Here is a 24,337-nt window from a genome sequence, read left to right on the forward strand (position 1 = left end):
AGATGGCACTATTTGGAGAAATGTCCTCTGGTTTGATGAAACAAAAATAGAACTGTTTGGCCATAATGACCATCGTTATGTTTGGAGGAAAAAGGGGGAGGCTTGCAAGCTGAAGGGCACCATCCCAACCGTGAAGCATGGGGGTGGCAGCATCATGTTGTGGGGGTGTTTTTCTGCAGGAGGGACTGGTACACTTCACAAACTAGATGGCATCATGAGGAAAGAAAATTGTGGATATATTTAAGCAACATCTCAATACATCAGTCAGGAAGTTAAAGCTTGGTCGAAAATGAGTCTTCCAAATGGACAATGACCCCTAGCATACTTCCAAAGTTGTGGCAAAATGGCTTAAGGACAACAAAGTCAAGATATTGGTGTGGCCATCACAAAGCCCTGACCTCAATCCTATAGAACATTTGTGGGCAGAACTGAAAAAGCGTGTGCGAGCAAGGAGGCCTAGAAACCTGACTCAGTTACACCAGCACTGTCAGGAGGAATGGGCCAAAATTCACCCAATTTATTGTGGGAAGCTTGTGGAAGGCTACCTGAAACGTTTGACCCAAGTTAAACAATTGAAAGGCAATGCTACCAAATACTAATTGAGTGTATGTTGAAGGCCTAGGAAGCTGAGCAGGGGGCCTCCCCCGGGGACGTGGAGCTAGACGGTCAGGACAGTTACGTTGGAAAGCCAGGATTATGGCTGGTTCGAGGATTTCCTGGGCAGGGACCCAGGACCTTTCTTCGGGTCCGTACCCCTCCCAATCCACCAGGTAGTGGATGCGACCTCCCAGGTGCTTGGAGTCAAGGAGGGCTTGGACGGAATAAGCCGGTGCACCGCCGACATCAAGCAGAGGGGGTGTGCCAAGGTGCACTATTGGAGGATGGAGGGGTGTACCTCACAGGCTTGAGAAGGGACACATGGAAGGGTGAGGAGATCCGGTAATGGCGGGGCAACTGGAGATGGTAGGTGACAGGATTGATGCTGTGTGTTATTTTGAAGGGACAAATGAACCGGGGACTGAACTTTTTGCAGGGGTCACGAAGCCAGATGTCCCGGGTTGAGAGCCACACATGTTGCCCAGGGTGGAAGAGTGGAGTAGGTTGGCGACGCCGGTTAGCAAACCGTTTCTGGGAGAGGGAGGCTTGATCTATGTGCCGATGTGCGGTCTCCCAAACCTGCTCACTCCGTCGAAACCACTCATCGACGGCAGGCACATTTCCTGGCTCTGTCTCCCATGGGAACACGGAGGGTTGGTATCTTAGGACACACTGAAAAGGAGTGAGATGGAGTGAGGAATGCACCAGGGAGTTCTGTGCATATTCGGCCCAGGCTAGATAGCAACCTCACTCGTGTGGTTGGTGGGTAAAGTGTTGGCGAATGTACTTCCATATTTCTTGATTCAGGCATTCCATCTGCCCGTTGGTTTGAGGATGGTATCCGGAGGATAGGCTGATGGAGAACCCCTTACTACATGATTCCATATGTGTTATTTAATAGTTTTGCTGTCTTCACTATTATTCTACAATGTAGAAAATAATAAAAAATAAAGAAAAACCCTTGAATGAGTAGGTTTGTCCAAACTTTTGACTGGTACTGTATATTCCTGTTTTTATTTTGGGTCTGCATTGCGACATTCTGGGCTGGGATAATGTAATCACGGTCCTGTAGAAAATCAATGGCTGCTCCATGTTCTATTCCTGGATACTATAAATGGCCTCCTTTGAGGACAGGGATGGAGGGAAAGAGGGAGAGGGATATATAGATTGTCCGATGCTAGTTGGCATGGTAACCTGGTCAGGTGAAAGGGAGCCTGGGAGGGGGAGCTGCAGCTTTTGTCTAGCGGGAGCAGAACATCCCAGAATTCCCTGCAGGCAGTTAGTGAGGCAGGCTGACATGCATCATGTTTGTTGCCCTTTGGGCTTCAGGCTTAGAAACGGGGCTCTCCTAACCTCTACTCTGTCAGCTAGAGATACACATATCAGTCAGTACTGCTAATTAAACCGTGTGCATGTGTGTTTATGTAGTGCACTGTGTGAAATAAAAAAATGAGTGGCTGTCCAATGTTTGAGTCTCCCAGTGGAGGAGTCACCTCGCCCCCCTGCCCCCAGAGCCATGTTCCTCTACCCATAATTCTGCCGGATATTTAAAAAATACATCAACACAGCAATTACAGGCCCATGAAACAGCCTGGCACCGTGGCATGTGCCTCGGGGCAGACAGACACAGCTGTGCTACTCTCTCACTCACACACTGATTACATTGGTCCTGTCTGTGTGATCTCCCGCTGAGTGATGGCTACCACACCTCATGTAGTCCTTCTGTACAATAGGTGTTTCATTGACTACGCATCAACACTGTTGTGTCCCATTGGAGGGCTCTCACCTGATCTCATCATGATGTTAGTCTTAGCTAGGCTAGTTTGAGCTTACCTTTGTCATAATCATGGTAATACTACACTCTTAGAAGAACCATTTTGGGTTCTCTACATGGAATCCAAAAGGGTTCCACCTGCAACCAAAATATGTTCTTCAAAGGTTTCTCCTATGGGGACAGCCGAAGAACACGTTAAGGTTCTAGATAGCATCTTTTTTTCTAAGAGTGTAGTGGTCGAGGTCTTAACAGTTCATTATAGTTTATGATTAACCCATTAGTGTAGTGTCAGTCTCTGTCTGGGGTAAACTTTGCACCTCGGAGCCACTTTAAATGGCACAATGAGACTACCGTTGCTCAAAACGCTAACATTTACCGAAAGGGTGAGGAGTTATTTTTTCCCTCACTACTTCAAGTGCATCTCACTAAAAATTCATAGTTTTCATGCAAAATAAATCAACCTTATTTTTCTGCAGCCTGGCTCAAAATGGCTGGGGAATGAATAAGAGATGAAGCTTAAACATCTGCGACCCCTCGCCTGACACTTTCCATCATATCACAGGAGCCGAGCCGTGTGTGTATGTGTCATTACACACTCGGTTGTGGGGGTAATGAGCTGTGTGTGTGAGTCGTTAGTGTGCTGTCCTAGTGTGCTGTCAGGGACCGGCCAATAGGGATTTTCTCAGATCCAAGCCTTGGCTGCTTGTTGTCATAAGATGTTTGTTGTCACAGTTCAACAAGAAGCATGGTGTTCACTGTGTTTTATGTTAGAAATTGGAGCAATGTCTGCAGAATGTAAACCAAAATACTTAGCAACCACTGAAGTCAGCCATACTATGACTCAATTAAGTGTCATTTGAACAGAGAGATTTGATTCATTGCACTGTTCCCGTCTTTTAACGACCCTCCTCCATGTGACAGGTATCACTATGATGTCCAACTGGAATTGGATTATGGCTAAACTTGTTTATGTTCAACCTGTCTTACTTCATAACTAATGTAACATGTCCCTTCTACTCTTTTCTCTATCTTTCTCCCTTCCTCCTCCTCTCCTCTTTCTCTTTATCTCTCTCGCTGTCGCTCTCTCTCTCTCTCTCTCTCTCCCTGTCCATCTGTCTGTCTCGCTCGCTCTCTCTTTCCCTCCCCTTTTTCTCTCTCCCTTCCAGTCCCAGCCATGATCACGTCATACCCCAACACCACGCTGGCCACGCAGGGCAGTGAGAAGAGGATGAGCTGCACGGCTCACGGGGAGAAACCCATCATGGTGCGCTGGGAGAAGGAAGAGCGCATCATCAACCCGGAGAGCAGCCACCGCTACGTCGTCACCGTCAAAGAGGTGGCAGACGAGGTCATCTCCACCCTGCAGGTATACAGACACACCAGTGGAATGGTGCTGCCCTATTCCCAGTTACCTCTGCTGAGGCCAGGTGGAGAACTACTGGGTATGCAGGGCATTTGCTTGGAGCAAAGCGTTGGAGCAAAAGCCTGCACTAAGTTCGTCAGTTTGTAGACAGGTTTGATGATGGCTCATCACGAGTCCTGTCTGTGAATGATATAGCCCAGAATGTGTATTTTCCATGTATTTCCTCATCTATGTAGCTGACCCTTTTTTTCCCCTTCCCATAGATCCGGCCTACAGTGAGGGAAGACTCAGGCTTCTTCTCCTGCCATGCCATCAACTCCTATGGTGAAGACAGAGGGATCATTCAGCTAACAGTGCAAGGTACAGCTGCCTACCACTGACAATTGTCATGAAAACATAATGAAATACAAAATATAACCCCACAATTAGGGTAATGATGCATAAACAACACCCTAGCATTGTATAACCTTGTTTGTGACTTTGTGGTGTCCCTCAGAGCCCCCGGACCCTCCTGAGGTGGAGATCAGAGAGGTGAAGGACAGGACCATCGCCCTCCGCTGGACCATGGGCTTCGATGGAAACAGCCCAATCACAGGCTTCGACATTGAGTGCAAGAACAAATCAGGTACAAGACAAACAATAGTTATCTTTTCTGTATGGCACAGAATACAAATGTTTTCACTTCTTGTGTATTTTCAAGGTCTCTCCTGATTAAATTATTCTCTGTATCCTCATGTTAAGCTGAATGTGCTCCTCTTGTCTTCCAGATAAAGATTTTTAATGATATTTTATATTTTTCTCAGTATAATTCAATACAGCAGACTAATGCACTTAGCAGGCTTTGACCTACAACCCCACTTAGTGGTCCTCACTAACCCCTATAAACCTTGACCCCGGCCCCACAGGCTCCTGGGAAATGGCCCAAAGGACCAAAGACGTGTCTCCCCAGCTCAACCAGGCCACCATCATAGACCTGCACCCCTCCTCCACATATAGCATCCGCATGTTCGCCAAGAACCACATCGGCAAGAGTGAGGCCAGCAACGAACTCACGATCACCACAGACGAAGCAGGTATTAGACCAGCACTGGTCAAATGTATACACACACAGAATGCAGACACAGACCTACAACAACAAGGCAAGCACACACAGACATGCGTAGCTATACTGTACATACACATTTAGACTGCTGCACTACATAAATACATAAGGCAAAGCAAGCAAACAGGCAGGATGATGAACTGCAAAAGGAAATACCTACATAAGTGACTAGGATGAAAGAGGTAGAAAAGAGGGTAATGGGGATGAGGAAGTCAATTCATTAACAGCAGAGTGACATCAGCTCCATTGGCTCCGTTGCATTATTGAACACACGCTGACCCTGCACTAAAAGCGGGACTTTTCAATTAGCAGACCATGTTGTAAATGTCACACTGCGGTCAATAGATCACTGGCCAGCCCCTCTGTAAATTGCTCCCATTCCCTTTGGTGGTTCCTCCCAATCCCCATACTGCACTTCTCTCTCTCACTTCTCTTCTGACTCTATCCCCCATGACCTCTCATAAACATGACCTCCATATTTATTACTGTTCAAGTGGGCTGGGCCATCTGAGACCAAATACTCTGGTCTACCCAAAGATACTGTAGAACCTTAGCCTTCCATGTCTCAGGATCTTTGCCTTAACCCTGGAATAATCTTCAGAATACACTCAGACTGGATACTTTAATTCCTTTGCTGACTAATTTCTGCCTTCCTGCACCTCCTCTACTCAACTGACAGTAGCTCACATCTGAATGACCTTGATGTATGTTCTTCCTTCTAGCTCCTGATGGTCCCCCACAAGATGTGCAGCTTGAAGCCTTCTCCTCTCAGAGCATCAGAGTCTCCTGGAGGGTAAAATATGTTCAATCAATTCCATCAGGACTGAGAAGAACTTACTGTAGCTCAGTGGTCTACTAGCTACATGGTCTGTTACATATCAGGTCATCGAGGGCCACAACCATTATTCTGTCCTCAAGAAGATGTCCCCTAATATCTAAATGTACTTTCCCCTCTCTTCCCTCCCTCTCTCCGTCCTTCACCAGGCCCCTAAGAAGCACCTCCAGAACGGGGCGATCCGTGGCTACCAGGTGGGCTACAGGGAGTTCAGCACCGGGGGGAACTACCAGTTCAACGTCATCAGCATGGAGACGACGGGGGACAACGACCACAGTGAGAGCGTCACCCTGGACAACCTGAAGAAGTTCACCCAGTATGGGGTGGTGGTGCAGGCCAGCAACAGCGCTGGGACAGGACCCTCCTCCCAGGAGGTCATCTCTACCACGTTGGAGGACGGTGAGGAGGACAAACACACAGTCTGCCTTTAGCTATCAGTACTAATATCGTGGACAGTGAAAATCTTACTGATTTCAAACATTAGGGTATTCTACAGTATTGTGGTGCATCAAGGGTCAAACAGCTGATGTTTTGTCTCTGAAAGAAGTGAACTCCCATGATGGAGTTTTATCGACATCTTGTGGATGATGTTGGTACTGCTGGTGTAGTGAGTGTCTATCACATGTTCAGTATTGTCATGCATGGCTGGTCATTTTTGTCATGGCTAAAAACATACCCGATGAAGGCTTGGTCCCAAAACACTAGTTTTAAGCATTATGAGGTTCACTTCCAAGAGTATCTCAATATTCTCATCTCTTCAGTAAACTCTTCTGTTCATTCTACTTGTTTGGAGACTGAGGTAACAATGTTGTTTTTCCTCCTCCCTGGTTGTGACAGTTCCCAGCCGGCCTCCAGAGAACGTCCAGGCCACAGCAGCGTCTCCAGAGATTATCTCTCTATCCTGGCTGACCCCTCCTAAAGACGCTCTCAACGGCATCCTGCTCGGCTTCAGAGTCATCTACTGGGCTAACCTGCCCGACGGAGGTACAGTACACACACACACACACAGATGCATGTGTAACAGTATAACTTTAAACCGTCCCCTCGCCCATACCCGGGCGCGAACCAGGGACCCTCTGCACACATCAACAACAGTCACCCACGAAGCATCGTTACCCATCGCTTCACAAAAGCCACGGCCCTTGCAGAGCAAGGGGAACCACTACTTCAAGGTCTCAGAGCAAGTGACGTCACCGATTGAAACGCTATTTAGCGCGCACCACCGCTAACTAGCTAGCCATTTCACATCCGTTACACTCACCCCCCTTTTGACCTCCTCCTTTTCCGCAGCAAACAGCATTTTATTTTATTTTATTTCACCTGTATTTAACCAGGTAGGCTAGTTGAGAACAAGTTCTCATTTACAACTGCGACCTGGCCAAGATAAAGCATAGCAGTGTGAACAGACAGCAGAGCTTTACCTAGCATGGACTTGTAGATGACCTGGAGCCAGTGAGTCTGGCGACAAATATGTAGCGAGGGCCAGCCGACTAGAGCATACAGGTCGCAGTGGTGGGTGGTATAAGGTGCATTAGTAACAAAGCGGATGGCACTGTGATAAACTGCATCCAGTTTGCTGAGTAGAGTATTGGAAGCCATTTTGTAGATGACATCGCCGAAGTCGAGGATCGGTAGGATAGTCAGTTTTACTAGGGTAGGTTTGGCGGCGTGAGTGAAGGAGGCTTTGTTGCGAAATAGAAAGCCGATTCTAGATTTGATTTTGGATTGGAGATGTTTACAGTCTAGCCAGACACCTAGGTACTTATAGATGTCCACATATTCTAGGTCGGAACCATCCAGGGTGGTGATGCTAGTCGGGCGTGCGGGTGCAGGCAGCGAACGGTTGAAAAGCATGCATTTGGTTTTACTAGCGTTTAAGAGCAGTTGGAGGCCACGGAAGGAGTGTTGTATGGAATTAAAGCTCGTTTGGAGGTTAGATAGCACAGTGTCCAAGGAAGGGCCAGAAGTATACAGAATGGTGTCGTCTGCGTAGAGGTGGATCAGGGAATCGCCCGCAGCAAGAGCAACATCATTGATATACAGTGGGGCAAAAAAGTATTTAGTCAGCCACCAATTGTGCAAGTTCTCGCACTTAAAAAAATGAGAGGCCTGTAATTTTAATCATAGGTACACTTCAACTATGACAGACAAAATGAGAGAAAAAAATCCAGAAAATCACATTGTAGGATTTTTAATGAATTTATTTGCAAATTATGGTGGAAAATAAGTATTATTTCCTGACTGACTGCATGTATTGGTTCCTGACTTCCCTGAACAGTTGCATATCGCTGGGACTATTCGATGCTATTGCAGTCCGCCTCATCAATGTAACAGTATAAACTTTACACCGGTCCCCTTGCCCCGACCTGGGCGCGAACCAGGGACGCTCTGCATACATCAACAGTCACCCTCGAAGCATCGTTACCCATCGCTCCACAAAAGCCTTCAAGGTCTCAGAGCAAGTGAAGTCACCGATTGAAACGCTATTTAGCGCGCGCCACCACTAACTAGCTAGCCGTTTCACATCCAGGCACACAAAGAGAGAGAAGGATGTAGATGTTAGACTGCATCTGCCCTAGTCCGTAGCCTCCAAGACACATAGAATGTATACAATATCAACATGATTACCTATGCATGATAATTCAAGTGGGATGAGAATGAGACATATTAGCAGTGACCTAGGCTTTCTAGTCCAAGTCAGACTGCCTGGCATGGCATGCAGTCGCCACATGCTGGAGAGACGTCAGAGTGATGACTTCTGACTCCTCATCTGTCATATTACATCCCCTCTGATGGCCCCTGGATGCACCAATTGAAAAGCAACACAATCTAGTTTGCATAGTAACAGTGCATGTCATATTGGGACACACTCCCAATAATACTACAGTCATTTTTTTATTATTTAACTAGGCAAGTCAGTTAAGAACAAATTCTTATTTTCAATGACGGCCTAGGAACAGTGGGTTAACTGCCTGTTCAGGCTCAGAACGACAGATTTGAACTTACAACCTTTCGGTTACTAGTCCAACACTCTAACCACTAGGCTACCCTGCCACCCCATAGCCATGTATTACATCTATTATGTATATATTGATATCTTATGTAACATTGACAACAATTCATATGAATACATATCTTATTCATTTAAATGAAAGATGTCACTCATTAAGTCAAATCAAATCAAATTGTATTGTTTTTAGCAGATGTTATAGTGGGTGCAGCAAAATGCTTGTGTTACTAGCTCCTAATAGTGCAGTAAAATGTCTAGTTCCTAACAGTGCAGTAAAATGTCAAGCTAGTATACAAATAATCTAACATCTAAAATTAAGAAATGTCAGAAGGAATTAAATGAACAACCAAAAGATCACTGTATCAGTAATCCAAATGCAATCCATATATACACTGAAAATATACTAAGAATGTGTGATATGTGTGATAGAAATCATGTTGATGTATTTATTGTCAAAGACACTTGTCTAAACCCTCAGCCAGGGCCTGTTGTGTTCATCATATATTTTAAGTGTGAGCAATATAAATGTTTTTGTTGGGAAAGTATCATGGGGTTGTTTACCTCATGCACCAGAAGAGGGGGCTATAGGCCCCTTTTCTAAGATGGTGGAGCAACTGTGTCTTATCCATCAACACTGCTCTAAACATTTGGCACCAGCCTGTCACTGCAGTAATCAAACTCAGCACCCATCAATGGTGTACATTTATCAGCCATTTTATGGATTTCATGTACTGTGCATTCGGAAAGTATTGACACCCCTTGACTTTTTCCAGATTTTGTTACATTACAACCTTATTCTAAAATTGATTAAATCGTTTTTTCGCCTCATCAATCTATACACAATACCACATAATGACAAAGCAAAAACAGGTTTTTACATGTTTTCAAATGTCTAAAAAAAATAATAATGGAAATATCACATTTACATAAGTATTCAGACCCTTTACTCAATACTTTGTTGTATTTGGGGAGTTCCTCCCATTCTTCTCTGCAGATCCTCTCAAGCTGTCAGGTTGGATGGGGAGCATCGCTGCACAGCTATTTTCAGGTCTCTCCAGAGATGTTCAATTGAGTGTCCCGAAGCCACTCCTGCATTGTCTTGGCTGTGTGTGTAGGGTCAATTGTCCGGTTGGAAGGTGGACCTTACACCAGTCTGAGGTCCTGAGCGCTCTAGAGCAGGTTTTCATCAAGGATCTCTCTGTACTTTGTTCTGTTCATCTTTCATCCGGACTAGTCTCCCAGTCCCTGCCACTGAAAAACATCCCCACAGCATGATGCTGGCACCACCATGCTTCACCGTAGGGATGGTGCCAGGTTTCCTCCAGATGTGACGCTTGTCATTCAGGCCAAAGAGTTCAATCTTGGTTTCATCAGACCAGAGAATTGTATTTCTCATGGTCTGAGAGTCCTTTAGTTGCCTTTTGACAAACTTCAAGTGGTGTTGTCATGTGCCTTTTACTGAGGAGTGGCTTCTGTCTGGCCACTCTACCATAAAGGCCTGATTGGTGGAGTGCTGCAGTTATGGTTGTTTTTCTGGTTTTCCCATCTCTACAGAGGAACTCTGGAGCTCTGTCAGAGTGAACATCAGGTTCTTGGTCACCTCCCTGACCAAGGCCCTTCTCCCCCAATTGCTCAGGGTTGGTGGTTTCAAATGTCTTCCATTTAAGAATGATGGAGGCCACTGTGTCCTTGGCGAGCTTCAATGCTGCTGAAATATTTTGGTACCCTTCCCCAGATTTGTGCCTCGACACAATCCTGTCTTGGAGTTCTACGGACAATTCCTTCGACCTCATGGCTTGGTTTTTGACCTTATATAGACAAGTGTGTGCCTTTCCAAATCATGTCTAAGCCATTGAATTTACCACAGATGGACTCCAATCAAGTGGTAAAAACATCTCAAGGATAATCAATGGAAACAGGATGCACCTGAGCTCAATTTCGAATCGCATAGCAAATGAAGCTCAATTTCGAGTCTCATAGCAAATTAATACTACTACTTTCTGATTTTTATTTGTAATACATTTGCAAAAATGTCTAAAAACCTGTTTTTGCTTGGTCATTATGAGGTATTGTGTGTAGATTGGTGAGGAAAGTGTTTTATTTAATCCATTTTAGAATAAGTGTGTAATCTAACAAAATGTGGAAAAAGGGAAATTGTCAGAATACTTACCGAATGCACAGTACCTACAGTACAGTGAGTCAGAATTCATTGATCACAGCTATTGTAGTATACAGCATATATTTTACTGCACGTTTCCAAATCACACTATTATGACTCATAAACCTATGAGGTTTATATCTCAGAGAACTGTTCTGATTAGCCCACAACACAACTATAGATGGAGTTATAGAGCCAGAGATTAGTAGATTCCAGAGCTCTTCATATGCTATGGCTGCTTTGGGACAGTTCGTGTTTGAATGACTGCATTAAAAGAGAGGAAGAAGAAGGAAGTGTACTAACAGGGAGGATGGAGCATTAACAGACTGTGGCTCTAATCCAGACTGCAGTAGAGGAGGGGAAGATAGAGAGAGGGAGAGACATCCATTATTCAACACTTAGAGAAGCATCATCAGCGTCAAGGTCAGACACACCAGAACAGGGCTTTTTAATCCTGTATTTGTGTCCATGTTTTGATTCAAGGCTGTGCTATCACTGCTATGACATCCTTGGACATATTATTTTATTTACAGTACCAGTCAGTTTGGACACACCGACTCATCCCAGGGTTTGTCTTGTTTTACTATTTTCTACATTGTAGAATAATAGTGACATTGCCTTGATGACAGCTTTGCACACTCTTGGCATTCTCTCAACCATCTTCATGAGGTAGTCACCTGGAATGCACTTCAATTAACAATGACCTTGTTAAAAGTTAATTTGTGAAATGTCTTTCCATCTTAATGCGTTTGAGCCAATCAGTTGTGTTGTGACAAGGTAGGGGTGGTATACAGAAGATAACCCTATTTGGTAAAGGACCAAGTCCATATTATTGCAAGAACATCTCAAATAAACAAAGAGAAGTTACAGTACATCATTACTGTAAGACATGAAGATCAGTCAATCTGGAAAATTTCAAAAACCATCAAGAACTATGATGAAACTGGCTCTCAGGAAGACACACCTCTGCTGCAGAGGATAAGTTCATTAGAGTTACCAGCCTCAGAAATTGCAGCCCAAATAAATAAAAGTAACAGACACATCTCAACATCAACTGTTCAGAGGAGACTGCGTGAATCAGGCCTTCATGGTTGAATTGCTGTAAAGAAACCACTACTAAAGGACACCAATATGAAGAAGAGAGCTGCTTGGGCCAAGAAACACGAGCATTGGACATTAGATGAGTCCAAATTTGAGACTTTTGGTTCCCATCGTCGTGTCTTTGTGAGGCGCAGAGTAAGTGAACGGAGGATCTCTGCATGTGTGGTTCCCACCGTGAAGCATGAAGGAGGAGGTGTGAGGGTGTGGGGGTGATTTGTTGGTGACACTGTCTGTGATTTATTTCGAATTCAAGGCACACTTAACCAGAATGGCTACCACAGCATTCTGTGATGCGCCATCCCATCTGGTTTGCGCTTAGTGGGACTATCATTTGTTTTTCAACAGTACAATGACCCAAAACACACCTCCAGGCTGTGTAAGGGCTATTTGACCAAGAAGAGAGTGATGGAGTGCTGCATCAGATGACCTGGTCTCCACAATCACCCAACCTCAACCCAATTGAGATTGTTTGGAATGAGTTGGACCGCAGAGTGAAGGAAAAGCAGCCAACAAGTGCTCAGCATATGTGGGAACTCCTTCAAGACTGTTGGAAAAGCATTCCAGGTGAAGCTATTTGATAGAATGCCAAGAGTGTGCAAAGCTGTCATCAAGGCAAAGGGTGGCTACTTTGAAGAATCTAAAATATATTTTGGTCATTTTAACACTTTTTTGCTTACCACATGATTCCAAATGTGTTATTTCATAGTTCTGATGGACACACCAACTCATCCTATTATTCTACAATGTAGAAAATAGTAAAAAAATAAATACAAACCCTGCAATGAGTAGGTGTGTCCAAACTTCTGACTGGTACTGTATGTGTTATACTATACAAGCGTTCACTGAGTGTACAAAACATTAGGAACACCTTCCTAATATTTAGTTGCACCCTCTTTTGCCCTCAGTCCAGCCTCAATTCGTCAGGGCATGGACTCCTCAAGGTGTCGAAAGCATTCCACCTGGATGCTGGCACATGTTGAACCCAATGCTTCCCATATTTGTGTCAAGTTGGCTGTATGTTCTTTAGAAGGTGGACTATTACTGCTACTACACACAGGAAACTGTTGAGTGTGAAACACCCAGCAGCGTTACAGTTCTTGACACAAACCAGTGCGCCTGGCACCTACCACCATACCCCATTCAAAGGGCACTTGGATATTTTGTCTTGCCCATTCACCCTCTGAATGGCACACATACCCAATCCATGTCTCAATTGTCTCAAGGCTTAAAAATCATTCTTTAACCGGTCTACTCCCCTTCATCTACACTGATTGAAATGGATTTAACAAGTGACATCAATAAGGGATCATAGCTTTCACCTGGATTCACCTGGTCAGTTTATGTCATGGAAAGAGCAGGTGTTCTTAATGTTTTGTATTTACCTGTATTTACCAAGCAACTTTTCATCTAAGTTAGTTGACATTTACAGTAATTCTGCATTTGACATCCTTGTTTTTCTCCCTCCCTTCTTCCCTGTCTCTTTTCCTTGCTCCCCACTTCTCTTTCTGCCTTATTCCTACCCTTATTTCCTCTCATTGCCCTCTATCCCTTCCTCTCCTTCTCCTATCTCAGAGCTGGGGGAGATTCGTAACGTGACCACCTCTAAGCCGTCTCTGGAGCTGGATGGTCTGGAGAAGTACACCAACTACAGCATCCAGGTGCTGACCTTCACCCGGGCCGGGGACGGGGTGCGCAGCGAGCAGATCTTCACCCGCACCAAGGAGGATGGTACGCACACCAGTAGACAAGAAGTCTTCAGGCACTGTTCTAGGATCAGCTTGCACTCTCTAAATTCTAACCTTAACTATTAGGGGGGAGATGCTAAACTGACCTTAGATCACTGTGTAGGGGGAACTGCATCATACTAATCATACTAGAGGTCAGGGGTCAGCTGTGGTAGGTAAACCGTGCCTAGATTTGCATATCCCCTCTTGCATTATGTAAGAGCGTTTTGAAAAGTAGAAATAATTATGACAGAACTTCTGTTTGAATTTGGTGTGAAATTATATACATTTTTGTTGAGTTGGTGCAGAAGACTCACATAAGTAGCTGAAAAATTGCAGCTCCTGCATATTGCAGATCGCCCTGTAGCATCAGACGTTCAGGCACGGTTACTGGAATGACTGATTTTGACACTGGCACAACTTAAATACAGATTGGTTTCCTTAGATGATACACAAAATGAGGATAAGGTTAATAATGTATATTTCCCTATTTCACTGTTTTCCCTCACCAGTTCCTGGTCCTCCGGCTGGGGTGAAGGCAGCGGCGGCGTCTAACTCTGTGGTGTTTGTGTCGTGGCTCCCTCCTCTCAAACTCAACGGCATCATCAGGAAATACACAGTCTTCTGCTCTAACCCACACCCCACGGTAAGGAGGGCACAGAGTACTGGGTTTCAGAGTGCAGGGATAAAGGCATGTCAGTGATGGACCAACAGTAGATTTAAGAGACCTGACATAATTGGAGGAGAGGGAGGCACCAGATTCAAGGGCTAGACTAGATAAGAAGCCTGCATGGTGCACAAAGCTACAGGGAGACTGATGATGGCTTATAAACCCTCTATCTAAAATTGTCAGGGCTGTGACATCAATGATTCAACTCTAATAATTGATACCTTGGTACAGACATTTGGAGTAAGTCCTGTATCTCTCTGCTAACTTCATGTCGGTCTCTCCCCTCCTACAGGTGAGCAGTGAGTTTGAAGCAGCGCCAGACGTCTTCTTCTACCGTATCCCCAACCTGAGCAGGAGCCGCCAGTACAGCATCTGGGTGGTGGCCGTCACCGCAGCCGGCCGTGGCAACGCCAGCGACATCATCACCGTCAAGCCCCAGGCCGAGGGTAGGTGGAGCTTATGGTTTCCCTTCTCATTATCCTGAAACAGATAGTAAGATGAGGTGTCTCAGTCTCTGAATGTTTTTAGAAGACACAAAAGTCATCAGCTCATTTTCACTGTGTCAAAGCCTTGATCAGAACATTTAAAGGGGCACAACCCTTAGAAACTCTGCCTATGAGCTGCTTAATGAGAACTGATAAACTGACAGCACTGTACTGCCTAACGAGAACTGATAAGCTGTCAGCATGGTGCTGCTTGGTGAGAACTGTTAAGCTGTCAGCACTGTGCTGCTTGGTGAGAACTGTTAAGCTGTCAGCACTGTGCTGCTTGTTGAGAACTGTTAAGCTGTCAGCACTGTGCTGCTTGGTGAGAACTGATAAGCTGTCAGCACGGTGCTGCTTGGTGAGAACTGATAAGCTGTCAGCACTGTGCTGCTTGGTGAGAACTGAACAGCTGTCAGCACTGTGCTGCTTGGTGAGAACTGATAAGCTGTCAGCACTGTGCTGCTTGGTGAGAACTGATAAGCTGTCAGCACTGTGCTGCTTGGTGAGAACTGATAAGCTGTCAGCACTGTGCTGCTTGGTGAGAACTGATAAGCTGTCAGCATGGTGCTGCTTGGTGAGAACTGATAAGCTGTCAGCACTGTGCTGCTTGGTGAGAACTGATAAGCTGTCAGCACTGTGCTGCTTGGTGAGAACTGATAAGCTGTCAGCACTGTGCTGCTTGGTGAGAACTGATAAGCTGTCAGCACTGTGCTGCTTGGTGAGAACTGATAAGCTGTCAGCATGGTGCAGCTTGGTGAGAACTGATAAGCTGTCAGCACTGTGCTGCTTGGTGAGAACTGATAAACTAATGGTGAGCAGTGGTAGGTAGTGTAGTGGTCCATTATCTGGACGTTCTCATCCTGTTGATACATGTGGTTTCCAACCTGATGCGTTTTAGAAATCAATCTGCTGCCTGACCATCCTCGTCCCAAACAAACAGTGGTGTAAAGTACTTAAGTAAAAATATTTTAAAATACTACTTAAGTCGTTTTTTGGGGTATCTGTACTTTACTTTAATATTTATATTTTTGACTAGTTTTACTTTTACTTCACTCCATTCCTAAAGAAAATGATGTACTTTTTACTCCATACATTTTCCCTGACACCCAAAAGTACTCGTTACATTTTGAATGCTTACAGGAAAAGGGACAAATTCACACATGTCTCTGGTCATCCCTACTGCCCTACTGCCTCTGATCTGGTGGACTCACTAAACATAAATTCTTCCTTTGTAAATTGTGTTGCAGTTGCCCCTGGCTGTCAAAAAAAAGTTATAAAAAAGGACATTGTGCCGTCTGGTTTGCTAAATATAAGGAATTTGAGGTATAGCATTTACTTTTACTTTATACTTTTACTCAAGTATGACAATTGAGTACTTTTTCCACCACTGTACTTAAATCCATTTGAAATCTGATACTTTTAGACTTTTCCTCAAGTTGTATTTTACTGGGTTACTTTTACTTGAGTCATTTTACATTAAAGTATCTTTAATTTCACTCAAGTATGACATTTGAATACTTTTTCCACCTCTGCAAACAGACCACTTTATATCTGTCTAAGCACAGAGATGGGCTGTCTTAAGGGGTGCAGGTGTAGACGAAGAGGTGGGGAATTCAATAAAGTTGGATAAAGAATTAACAGTTTACACTGCTTTTATAGAGCTTCCCTTGAAAGTATTTGGGATCGGTTTCCACCTTTGGGTCTATTCCATTACTTCTGTTGTACCAGGAAAACTAAATCAAGTCAGCCAAAGTATTTGACCCGGTTGTGGTGTGTTTGTGTGCAGCTCCAGCTCAGATCCTGACATTCAATGGCACAGTGACCACCCCCTGGATGAGGGACATGGTGTTGCCCTGTAAGGCGGTGGGCGACCCAGCCCCCACGGTCAAGTGGCTCAAGGAGACGTGAGTACAGAGTACAACACATCATGCTGCATGTAGGACAGACAGTAGAACTTCGTACAGACCATGTTTTGAGTCACTTATAACACACACTAAATACCAGTGAAAAAACAGTGGCTCTTTGGAATGCCAATTTTCAATGAAGACCTTGTGTGTTTGCAGTATCCTTTCACACTTATCAGCAGAATGTAAAAAATCATGGTTGTTGACATGTGCCGCATATTCCTATACACATAAAAGTATTGTAACATTATCCAATACTTTTCAAATATTTTCTCTGTGGTGTATCTCACTGTAGTTCATTGTCTGACTGTCTTTCATACATTTGTGATTCAGCAATGGAAGCCCCGCCCCTGCTGTGATTGACAGTAGACACATTGTTCAGGGCAACGGCAGCCTGGTCATCCGCACAGTGAAAGCTGAGGATTCTGGGAACTACACCTGTGTGGCTAGCAACAGTTTTGGGCCAGATAAAATCATCCTCAACCTGCAGGTTCAAGGTAAGTCAGTTAGTGTGTGGTGGAACAATCCAGTTTACCAGTCTTCAGATCAGTTCATAACAATACTAAATAGACATGTATTCATCATAGGTAGTGAAGTGAAAGGATATCATCATGAGTTAGAAGGACTTAAATAAAATCCATATTTTTACTTCTAGTTCCCCCGGACCAGCCACGTCTCACCGTTACCAAGACGACCACCACTTCCATCACTCTGTCCTGGATACCAGGAGACAACGGAGGCAGCTCCATACGAGGTCAGACACCAACGCAGCTAGCAGCAACACTAACTATTATTGGAGATTTTTGTTTTCCCTTGGACAACAGCGTACTGACTTTATTAAATAGCAGGCAACACTGTAACATCCTAACCTCTCTCTCACACATCAGGCTACATCCTGCAATACTCAGAGGACAACAGTGAGAAGTGGGGCAACTTTGCTATCAGCCCTAGTGAGCGTTCCTATCGACTGGAGAACCTGAAGTGTGGCACCTGGTACAAGTTCACCCTGACTGCCCAGAATGCTGTGGGGCCAGGGCGCATCAGTGAGATCATCGAGGCGAAGACTCATGGGAAAGGTAGGGAGATGGTGACATCCTTTTACGTATGTTTTTTATTAAATAGTGACCCCATTGCTTTTACTCAGTTAATAATGGAAAACTCATTCTTATGGAAAGACCTCTCATTGAAGTGTTTGTGTGGTCTGACTCCTCTCTCCTCACTCCCCAACAGAACCCCAGTACTCTAAAGAACAGGAGCTCTTCACCAGTATCAATGCCACGCGTGTCAGGCTCAACCTGATTGGCTGGAACAACGGCGGCTGTCCAATCACATCCTTCACGTTAGAGTACCGTTCGGTGGAGTCTCCCACGTGGACCACGGCCCAACGCACCTCTCTGACCAAGAGCTACATCCTGTATGACCTGGCCGAGGCCACCTGGTACGAACTACAGATGAAGGTGTTCAACAGCGCCGGGTCAGCAGAGAAGAGGGTCAAGTTTTCCACTCTGAGCTACGATGGCAGTGAGTTCACTTGTCTATACACGCTTATAGTGACTTATTCAGGATATCTGAATAAAGAATGAAGAACTGTAGTTTAAATGTCATTTACCTAACCATTCCTTGAAAATTGTTTCACAACTGCCTGAGTTTCCATTCCATTAATTTACAGTATGTCCTTAAAGGAGAAGGAAATGACCTCATATTTAGCTATTTACTGGTCCTTGGAGCTCTTCTCTCCTCCCTGCCATTAAAGTGGCTGTCTCATGCTAGTCTTCCCTGGTCCGGGCTTTAAAAGGCTCTAGGCCTAACTGATGAATGGGGCAGTAAAGTACCTCAAGTAGATGTTCTGCTGACTCCAGTGGTCGTGGCGATGTCACACACACACACACACACACACACACACACACACACACTAGACTCTAGTCTATTTGTCCCCCCCACATCCATCTAACCCCCCAGCCATCCAGGAAGTGTAAAAGGGGAAAAAAATAGCTTTGTTTTCAGCTAAGAAAGTTGAGTTGATCTTCTGTCAAGTGGGCATTACTGCCAGTTTGGCAGAATGTCAGGTGCTGATTGCAGCTAGCGCAGTGCTGCAGCAGCTTGTTGGAGCAGATTGGGTGGGTTTGATGGAAAATACATTAAGATTGGGATGCAAGATGTAGAGGCACTGTTACCTTGTGCCAGGTGCTTGATCCATGTTTTAAACATTAACACGAAGCTCATTTAGTATTTACTATTCATCGACAGGCTCGTGGGAGGAGCTATAGGAGGACTGGCTCATTGTAATGGCTGAAATGGAATTATGGGAACGGTATTAAATACATCAAACATATGGAAACCATTACCAGCCATTAAAATGATCCTGTCCTCCTATAGTTCCTCACACCAGCCTCCACTGCTGTATAGGCTTAATATGTGTTCGTGTTTGGATGATTTTTTGCAGTCATTCTCTCGTCTACCAGGTCTGGTTGCGACACTTGACAACCTTCTAGTTATTGTACAAGTAACCTAACGTAGCAGGCGTAAAGGAAACGCCTGAGCGGGATGCCCCACATTCTGGTCCTGACGAGAAAGAAAACTGTCAGGGAGTTTCTCTTCTGGACTATTCAACCAATCCACTAAATATAGAGGAGGAGTTAAGATGAAGTGTCACCAAAGCGGAAGTCTCATTACAGGCTCTCTTCCAATTCCCCTGAAAACCTCATTTACCCAGCCCCGCTGAGGGTGTTGTGCATCAAACTACATAATGTTGTCATAACACATGTCATAGTTTATGTCAGCTAATGACATCTCTATGACCTGTCTCAAGGTACCATTGCTCCACTGGTGAAGGCTCCAACGGTGAGTGTGGACAGTACGTCCAGTAACGAGGGTCTGAAGATGGTGACCATCATCTCCTGTGTGCTGGTGGGAATCGTGCTGGTCTTCGTCCTGCTTCTAGTCCTCAGGAGGAGGAGGAGGGAACAGAGACTGAAGAGGCTCAGAGGTGAGAGGTCACAGCAGCAACAGGGCAACGCCTGATTGGTTAGATTTCTGTCAAATTTCGGTAACTATTGTCAAGTATAGTGTGAGTATCATCTGTATGTAATGTGATTTTTGTTCTTGTTTGCTCTGTAGATGCGAAAAGTTTGGCAGAGATGCTGATGAGGTAAGCATGAGCAGTTTGACATATAACTTTATAGACAGTTACTATTGTCTAATGTATTAATGGAAGAAAAAAACATTCAATACTGTATCTATAGAATCATATTAGAATCACCCGTTTCTGAAAATCTGATGCAGTGTAATGAGGTCCTTATTGACCAGTGTATGTTGTTTCCTGTGTTCCCCAGTAAAAACACACGACCTGCAGACACCATCAACAAGCAGCAGCAGACCCTTAGAATGCACATCGACATCCCCCGAGCCCAGCTGCTCATAGAGGAGAGAGACACCATGGAGACAGTCGGTGAGTGGACACTGATACATTATGCTGCTTTCATGTGTTCTCTGAATTATCTGAAACTTTGGACTGAAACTCCCGGAAAGCTCCCGGACATGTCAAAACTCATAATGAGCTTCCAAGTAGGAAATACGAGTGTAACATTGGATAACAATATGTGAGTATCACATATCTGTGGCCTTCTATGTGGTAGTAGTACCTACTGTGGCGATTCTCATCGTACTGTGGTGACCATGTTTGTGAAATGATTCTCTCTATTTCAGACGACAGGTCCACAGTGCTGCTGACTGACAATGACTTTGGGGAGACTCAAAAACAGAAGTCATCTACGGTTACCCACACCGTCCACTACCAGTCCCTGTCCCAGGCCACCGGACCTCTAGTGGATGTATCTGATGCTAGGCCAGGAACCAGTAAGTCCAGTACGGACATCCTCTTTACTTTACTAGCTGTGGAGCTAGAATTAATAAGTGCAATCAGGATTGCATTCATACAGCTGGAATTTATTCAGCTAGACTTGATTCCAGACAACAGACTGGTTTGATTCAGCTCCAGTTCTCAGAGAGTCATCAGAAGCATTAGGAGCACTGCCCCTACCATCTCCACTGATGTTGTTCACACTGATAAGCATTTACTTTCAACACAGTGATTATTGCTGTTATATTATTTTCAATTCTAAACATGAATGATTATGTACAGTGGGGCAAAAAAGTATTTAGTCAGCCACCAATTGTGCAAGTTCTCCCACTTAAAAAGATGAGAGGCCTGTACCAAATACTTATTTTCCACCATAATTTGCAAATAAATTCATTAAAAATCCTACAATGTGAATTTCTGGATTTTTTTTCTCATTTTGTCTGTCATAGTTGAAGTGTACCTATGATGAACATTACAGGCCTCTGTCATCTTTTTAAGTGGGAGAACTTGCACAATTGTGGCTGACTAAATACTTTTTTGCACCACTGTATGTGTATTGCATCCAATCAAAAATGTACGTATTTGTGGAGGACTGCAATCAACCCAATCAAACCTTTTTCTCACTGTTATTGTAAGCTATATGTATTTGTGTGGACATCCTGAGATGAACTCCAGGTGAGATATTGTGATGGTGGCCGTTTTCTTTTTGTTGGTTTATGTGAGGATTGGGTGTCCATCCGTCATTGCTATTGCCAGATACACACTTACTGCCACCCTTAAAAACACTCAGTCAGCTTAAAAAAACAGAGCATTGCAGTTCTCAAGATGACCTCTTGCTATGTGACATAACACCCTGGTGTGTGACTGTGATGTCATTTTCTGTATCTTTCCTTGTCAGATCCCACAGCCCGCCGCACAGCCAAAGCAGGCCCTGCCGCACGCAACCGCTACGCTAGCCAGTGGACCCTGAACCGACCACACCCGCCAGTCTCGGCCCACACCCTGAGCACTGACTGGAGATTGCCCACGCCACGGGTGGCCGGCTCTGTGGACAAGGAGAGTGACAGCTACAGCGTCAGCCCATCTCAGGACACAGGTAACAACGCACCTGAAGATGAGACAAGTCTGCAACAACTGCTACAACAGTCCCCATATAAGAATGTCTGTAACACCACCCTTAACCATAACAACACCTCTCACCTCTTTAATAAAAACAGATTGGCCTACTATAGAACTTTCAACAATGCCAACAGTTTATAACAATGCTAATGCTATCGTTATCCCCTAACTGCTCTACTAACATGGCCTCTAACCCTAACCCCTGGTATAGACCGGGCACGGAGCAGCATGGTGTCCACAGAGAGCGCCTCGTCCACCTACGAGGAGCTGGCGCGGGCCTACGAGCACGCCAAGATGGAGGAGCAGCTGCGGCATGCCAAGTTTACCATCACAGAGTGCTTCATCTCGGATACGTCGTCGGAGCAGATGACAGCAGGCACCAATGACTACACAGACAGCCTGACGTCCAGCACACCCTCCGAGTCAGGCATCTGCAGGTTCACTGCCTCCCCGCCCAAGCCTCAGGATGTCAGCCGAGTCATGAACATGGCCGCACCCAAAGCTCACAGACCGGGTGAGGCCACGTAGACACATAGCTAACTCTGCTGTAGCTAACTCTGAGCTCTGTTGCTAATGTTTGTTAGCCTTCACCATGCCTGTAATGCTTTGGTTTGAGGGCCCCCCCCAAGCACTAACGCTAATCCTAACCCTAATGTTCACTTTAAGATCTGATACATACTTTCTTCATATATAGACTGTGGGTTTAGTCTATGGTCTGTTACATGTATGCGGAACTGTAGCTGAATTGAATAACTCTGTGTCTTAACATTTCAAGCTATTATGTTCTTCATATGCCAATAAAAACTAACAAACTCTGTAATATGCATTTAAAACACAACGCTGGTCTGTTAGACCAAACGTATCAATTCAGGGCCATTTCCCTCTCCCTCGTAAATGTTAGGCAAACTAGATCATATCCCAGGGTTAGGGGTTCGTAAATATTTACTGCTGATATATCAATTTAACTGTTCTGAAGATAATGGTCTAGTAATGCTTAGGGTTGCACAATTCTGGGAACTATCAATAAATTCCCTGGTTTTCCCGAAATCCCGGATGGAGGATTCCTGGAATCGGCAGGGAATAAACATGAAACCTGGAATCTTCCAACAAGGATTTCTGGAAAACCAGGGGTTTTATTGAAAGTTCCCAGAATTTTGCAACCCTAGTAATGCTACTTGCAGCAACAAATGTGGAGTTTTGCAGACAGTGATGTCAATAGATTAATGTATTAATTAAGGTAATGTATTAATGAAGCTTATTCTATTGACTAAACTCCATTGCAGGATGACCAAGCTTGAACATTGAACCACCTAAATCTGTTTGAGGCCACTTCACCTCATGAAATCAGTATTTTTGTTGAAGTCTTCATCTTATTCATTCTATATAGTTTTGGTTCATTATAGTTATATTTTATTAAACTCTGTAGACTTTACTCAGATACATTTGTAATGAGCAGCGCTGGAGTCTTAAATCTATAACATTATTTATTTATGTTATAGAAAAGCGACAGTCTCCTTCTCCCTCCATTAACCTAATAAGTATAATGGAATCTGGGGGGGGTTTAATGACATTGTAAAATATTGCCATTTCATTTCATGTTGGTCAAGGCCAAATTCAGATGAAGAACATTCTTTGGCATATTACCTCAATAACCAGACAAAGCAGTATACTTTAATAGTCTGTCGGAATCTATGGATGACTTTGGCATATAAACTACCCTAGTTTTGTAGGTTGGTGTGGAAGATGTGATGAGCTTGTATCTCACCTAACCTTTCCCCCAGGGGCAGTCATTTCTCTTTACTGAAGTGTTTTGAGCTGAGATTTTTCCATATTTCCACTGGCCATATGTGTATTCTATGGGGTTGTTGTCCATAAAACACACTTTCCTTCCTTTGTCCTTTAGGGGGCGAGCTAGTGCACCTGCCTCCTTACCTGCGCATGGACTTCCTGCTGAACCGCGGCATGTCGTCCTCGGGCACTGGAGGGAGGGGTGGCGCCGGGGGGGAGGGGGCCATGGGCCAGGCCTGCTTGGAGCCCCAGAAGAGTCGCTCCCTGAAACGGCCATCACGCATGGCACCCCCAACTCCCACGGAGGCCCCCCAAGCCAGCAACAGGGCCAGCAACAGGGACCCAGTGGCCCAGTGGCAACCCGGCTCAGCAGCCACCCTGCCTCACAGAGAGGGCTCAGAGCTGGCCCAGGCCGCCAAGCTTAGCACCTCCCAAGAGTCCCTGCTGGACTCACGAGGACACCTCAAACAGACCAACAACCCCTACGCAAAGTCCTACACGCTGGTATAACATCAGTGGCATGGGGCCAGACTAAAACTCACACTAACACTGGACTTATTACACTTACAAGTGCAGTAAACTGACTCTCACCACACAGTCCTGTATATAATGTCCCCTTTCTTTCTTTGTTTTTTTTTTAAACTTGTGAGTAAATTCATTCATCTGAAATGACTCCACGCGGAGCTTGCCAAAATAATTTTGTTATGAGGGAACATTATTTATTCTTGATTATTATTGTTAATCATTAATTATTAATCAGTGATTATTTGTTCTTAGTTCTCAACTATTAATGATTATTAATTATTGATTACAATTGATCAATTATTACCATTACTACACTATTTGAA

At 44.7% G+C, this 24,337-nt stretch overlaps 1 protein-coding gene across 1 annotated transcript in view; it reads left to right on the forward strand.

The window, feature by feature from the left end:
• Positions 1-24,106, forward strand: part of LOC139418292 (cell adhesion molecule DSCAM-like) — a 168,892-nt gene extending 144,786 nt beyond the window's left edge. Inside the window, exons 12-33 of the mRNA XM_071167650.1 lie at positions 3,538-3,737; positions 3,998-4,094; positions 4,231-4,359; positions 4,640-4,807; positions 5,559-5,629; positions 5,821-6,070; positions 6,509-6,655; positions 13,513-13,668; positions 14,177-14,310; positions 14,627-14,780; positions 16,606-16,723; positions 17,057-17,220; positions 17,379-17,477; positions 17,611-17,799; positions 17,954-18,244; positions 19,533-19,709; positions 19,841-19,871; positions 20,056-20,171; positions 20,429-20,578; positions 21,481-21,678; positions 21,913-22,215; positions 23,605-24,106. Of these exons, the coding sequence (XP_071023751.1) occupies positions 3,538-3,737; positions 3,998-4,094; positions 4,231-4,359; positions 4,640-4,807; positions 5,559-5,629; positions 5,821-6,070; positions 6,509-6,655; positions 13,513-13,668; positions 14,177-14,310; positions 14,627-14,780; positions 16,606-16,723; positions 17,057-17,220; positions 17,379-17,477; positions 17,611-17,799; positions 17,954-18,244; positions 19,533-19,709; positions 19,841-19,871; positions 20,056-20,171; positions 20,429-20,578; positions 21,481-21,678; positions 21,913-22,215; positions 23,605-23,999 (3,737 nt within the window). The 3' untranslated portion in view covers positions 24,000-24,106. The remainder of the gene's footprint in view (positions 1-3,537; positions 3,738-3,997; positions 4,095-4,230; positions 4,360-4,639; positions 4,808-5,558; positions 5,630-5,820; positions 6,071-6,508; positions 6,656-13,512; positions 13,669-14,176; positions 14,311-14,626; positions 14,781-16,605; positions 16,724-17,056; positions 17,221-17,378; positions 17,478-17,610; positions 17,800-17,953; positions 18,245-19,532; positions 19,710-19,840; positions 19,872-20,055; positions 20,172-20,428; positions 20,579-21,480; positions 21,679-21,912; positions 22,216-23,604) is intronic.
• The last annotated feature ends 231 nt before the right edge of the window (positions 24,107-24,337 follow it).

The sequence above is a fragment of the Oncorhynchus clarkii genome, chromosome 10 (assembly GCF_045791955.1).
Source record: "Oncorhynchus clarkii lewisi isolate Uvic-CL-2024 chromosome 10, UVic_Ocla_1.0, whole genome shotgun sequence".
NCBI classification, from domain to species: Eukaryota; Metazoa; Chordata; class Actinopteri; order Salmoniformes; family Salmonidae; genus Oncorhynchus; species Oncorhynchus clarkii.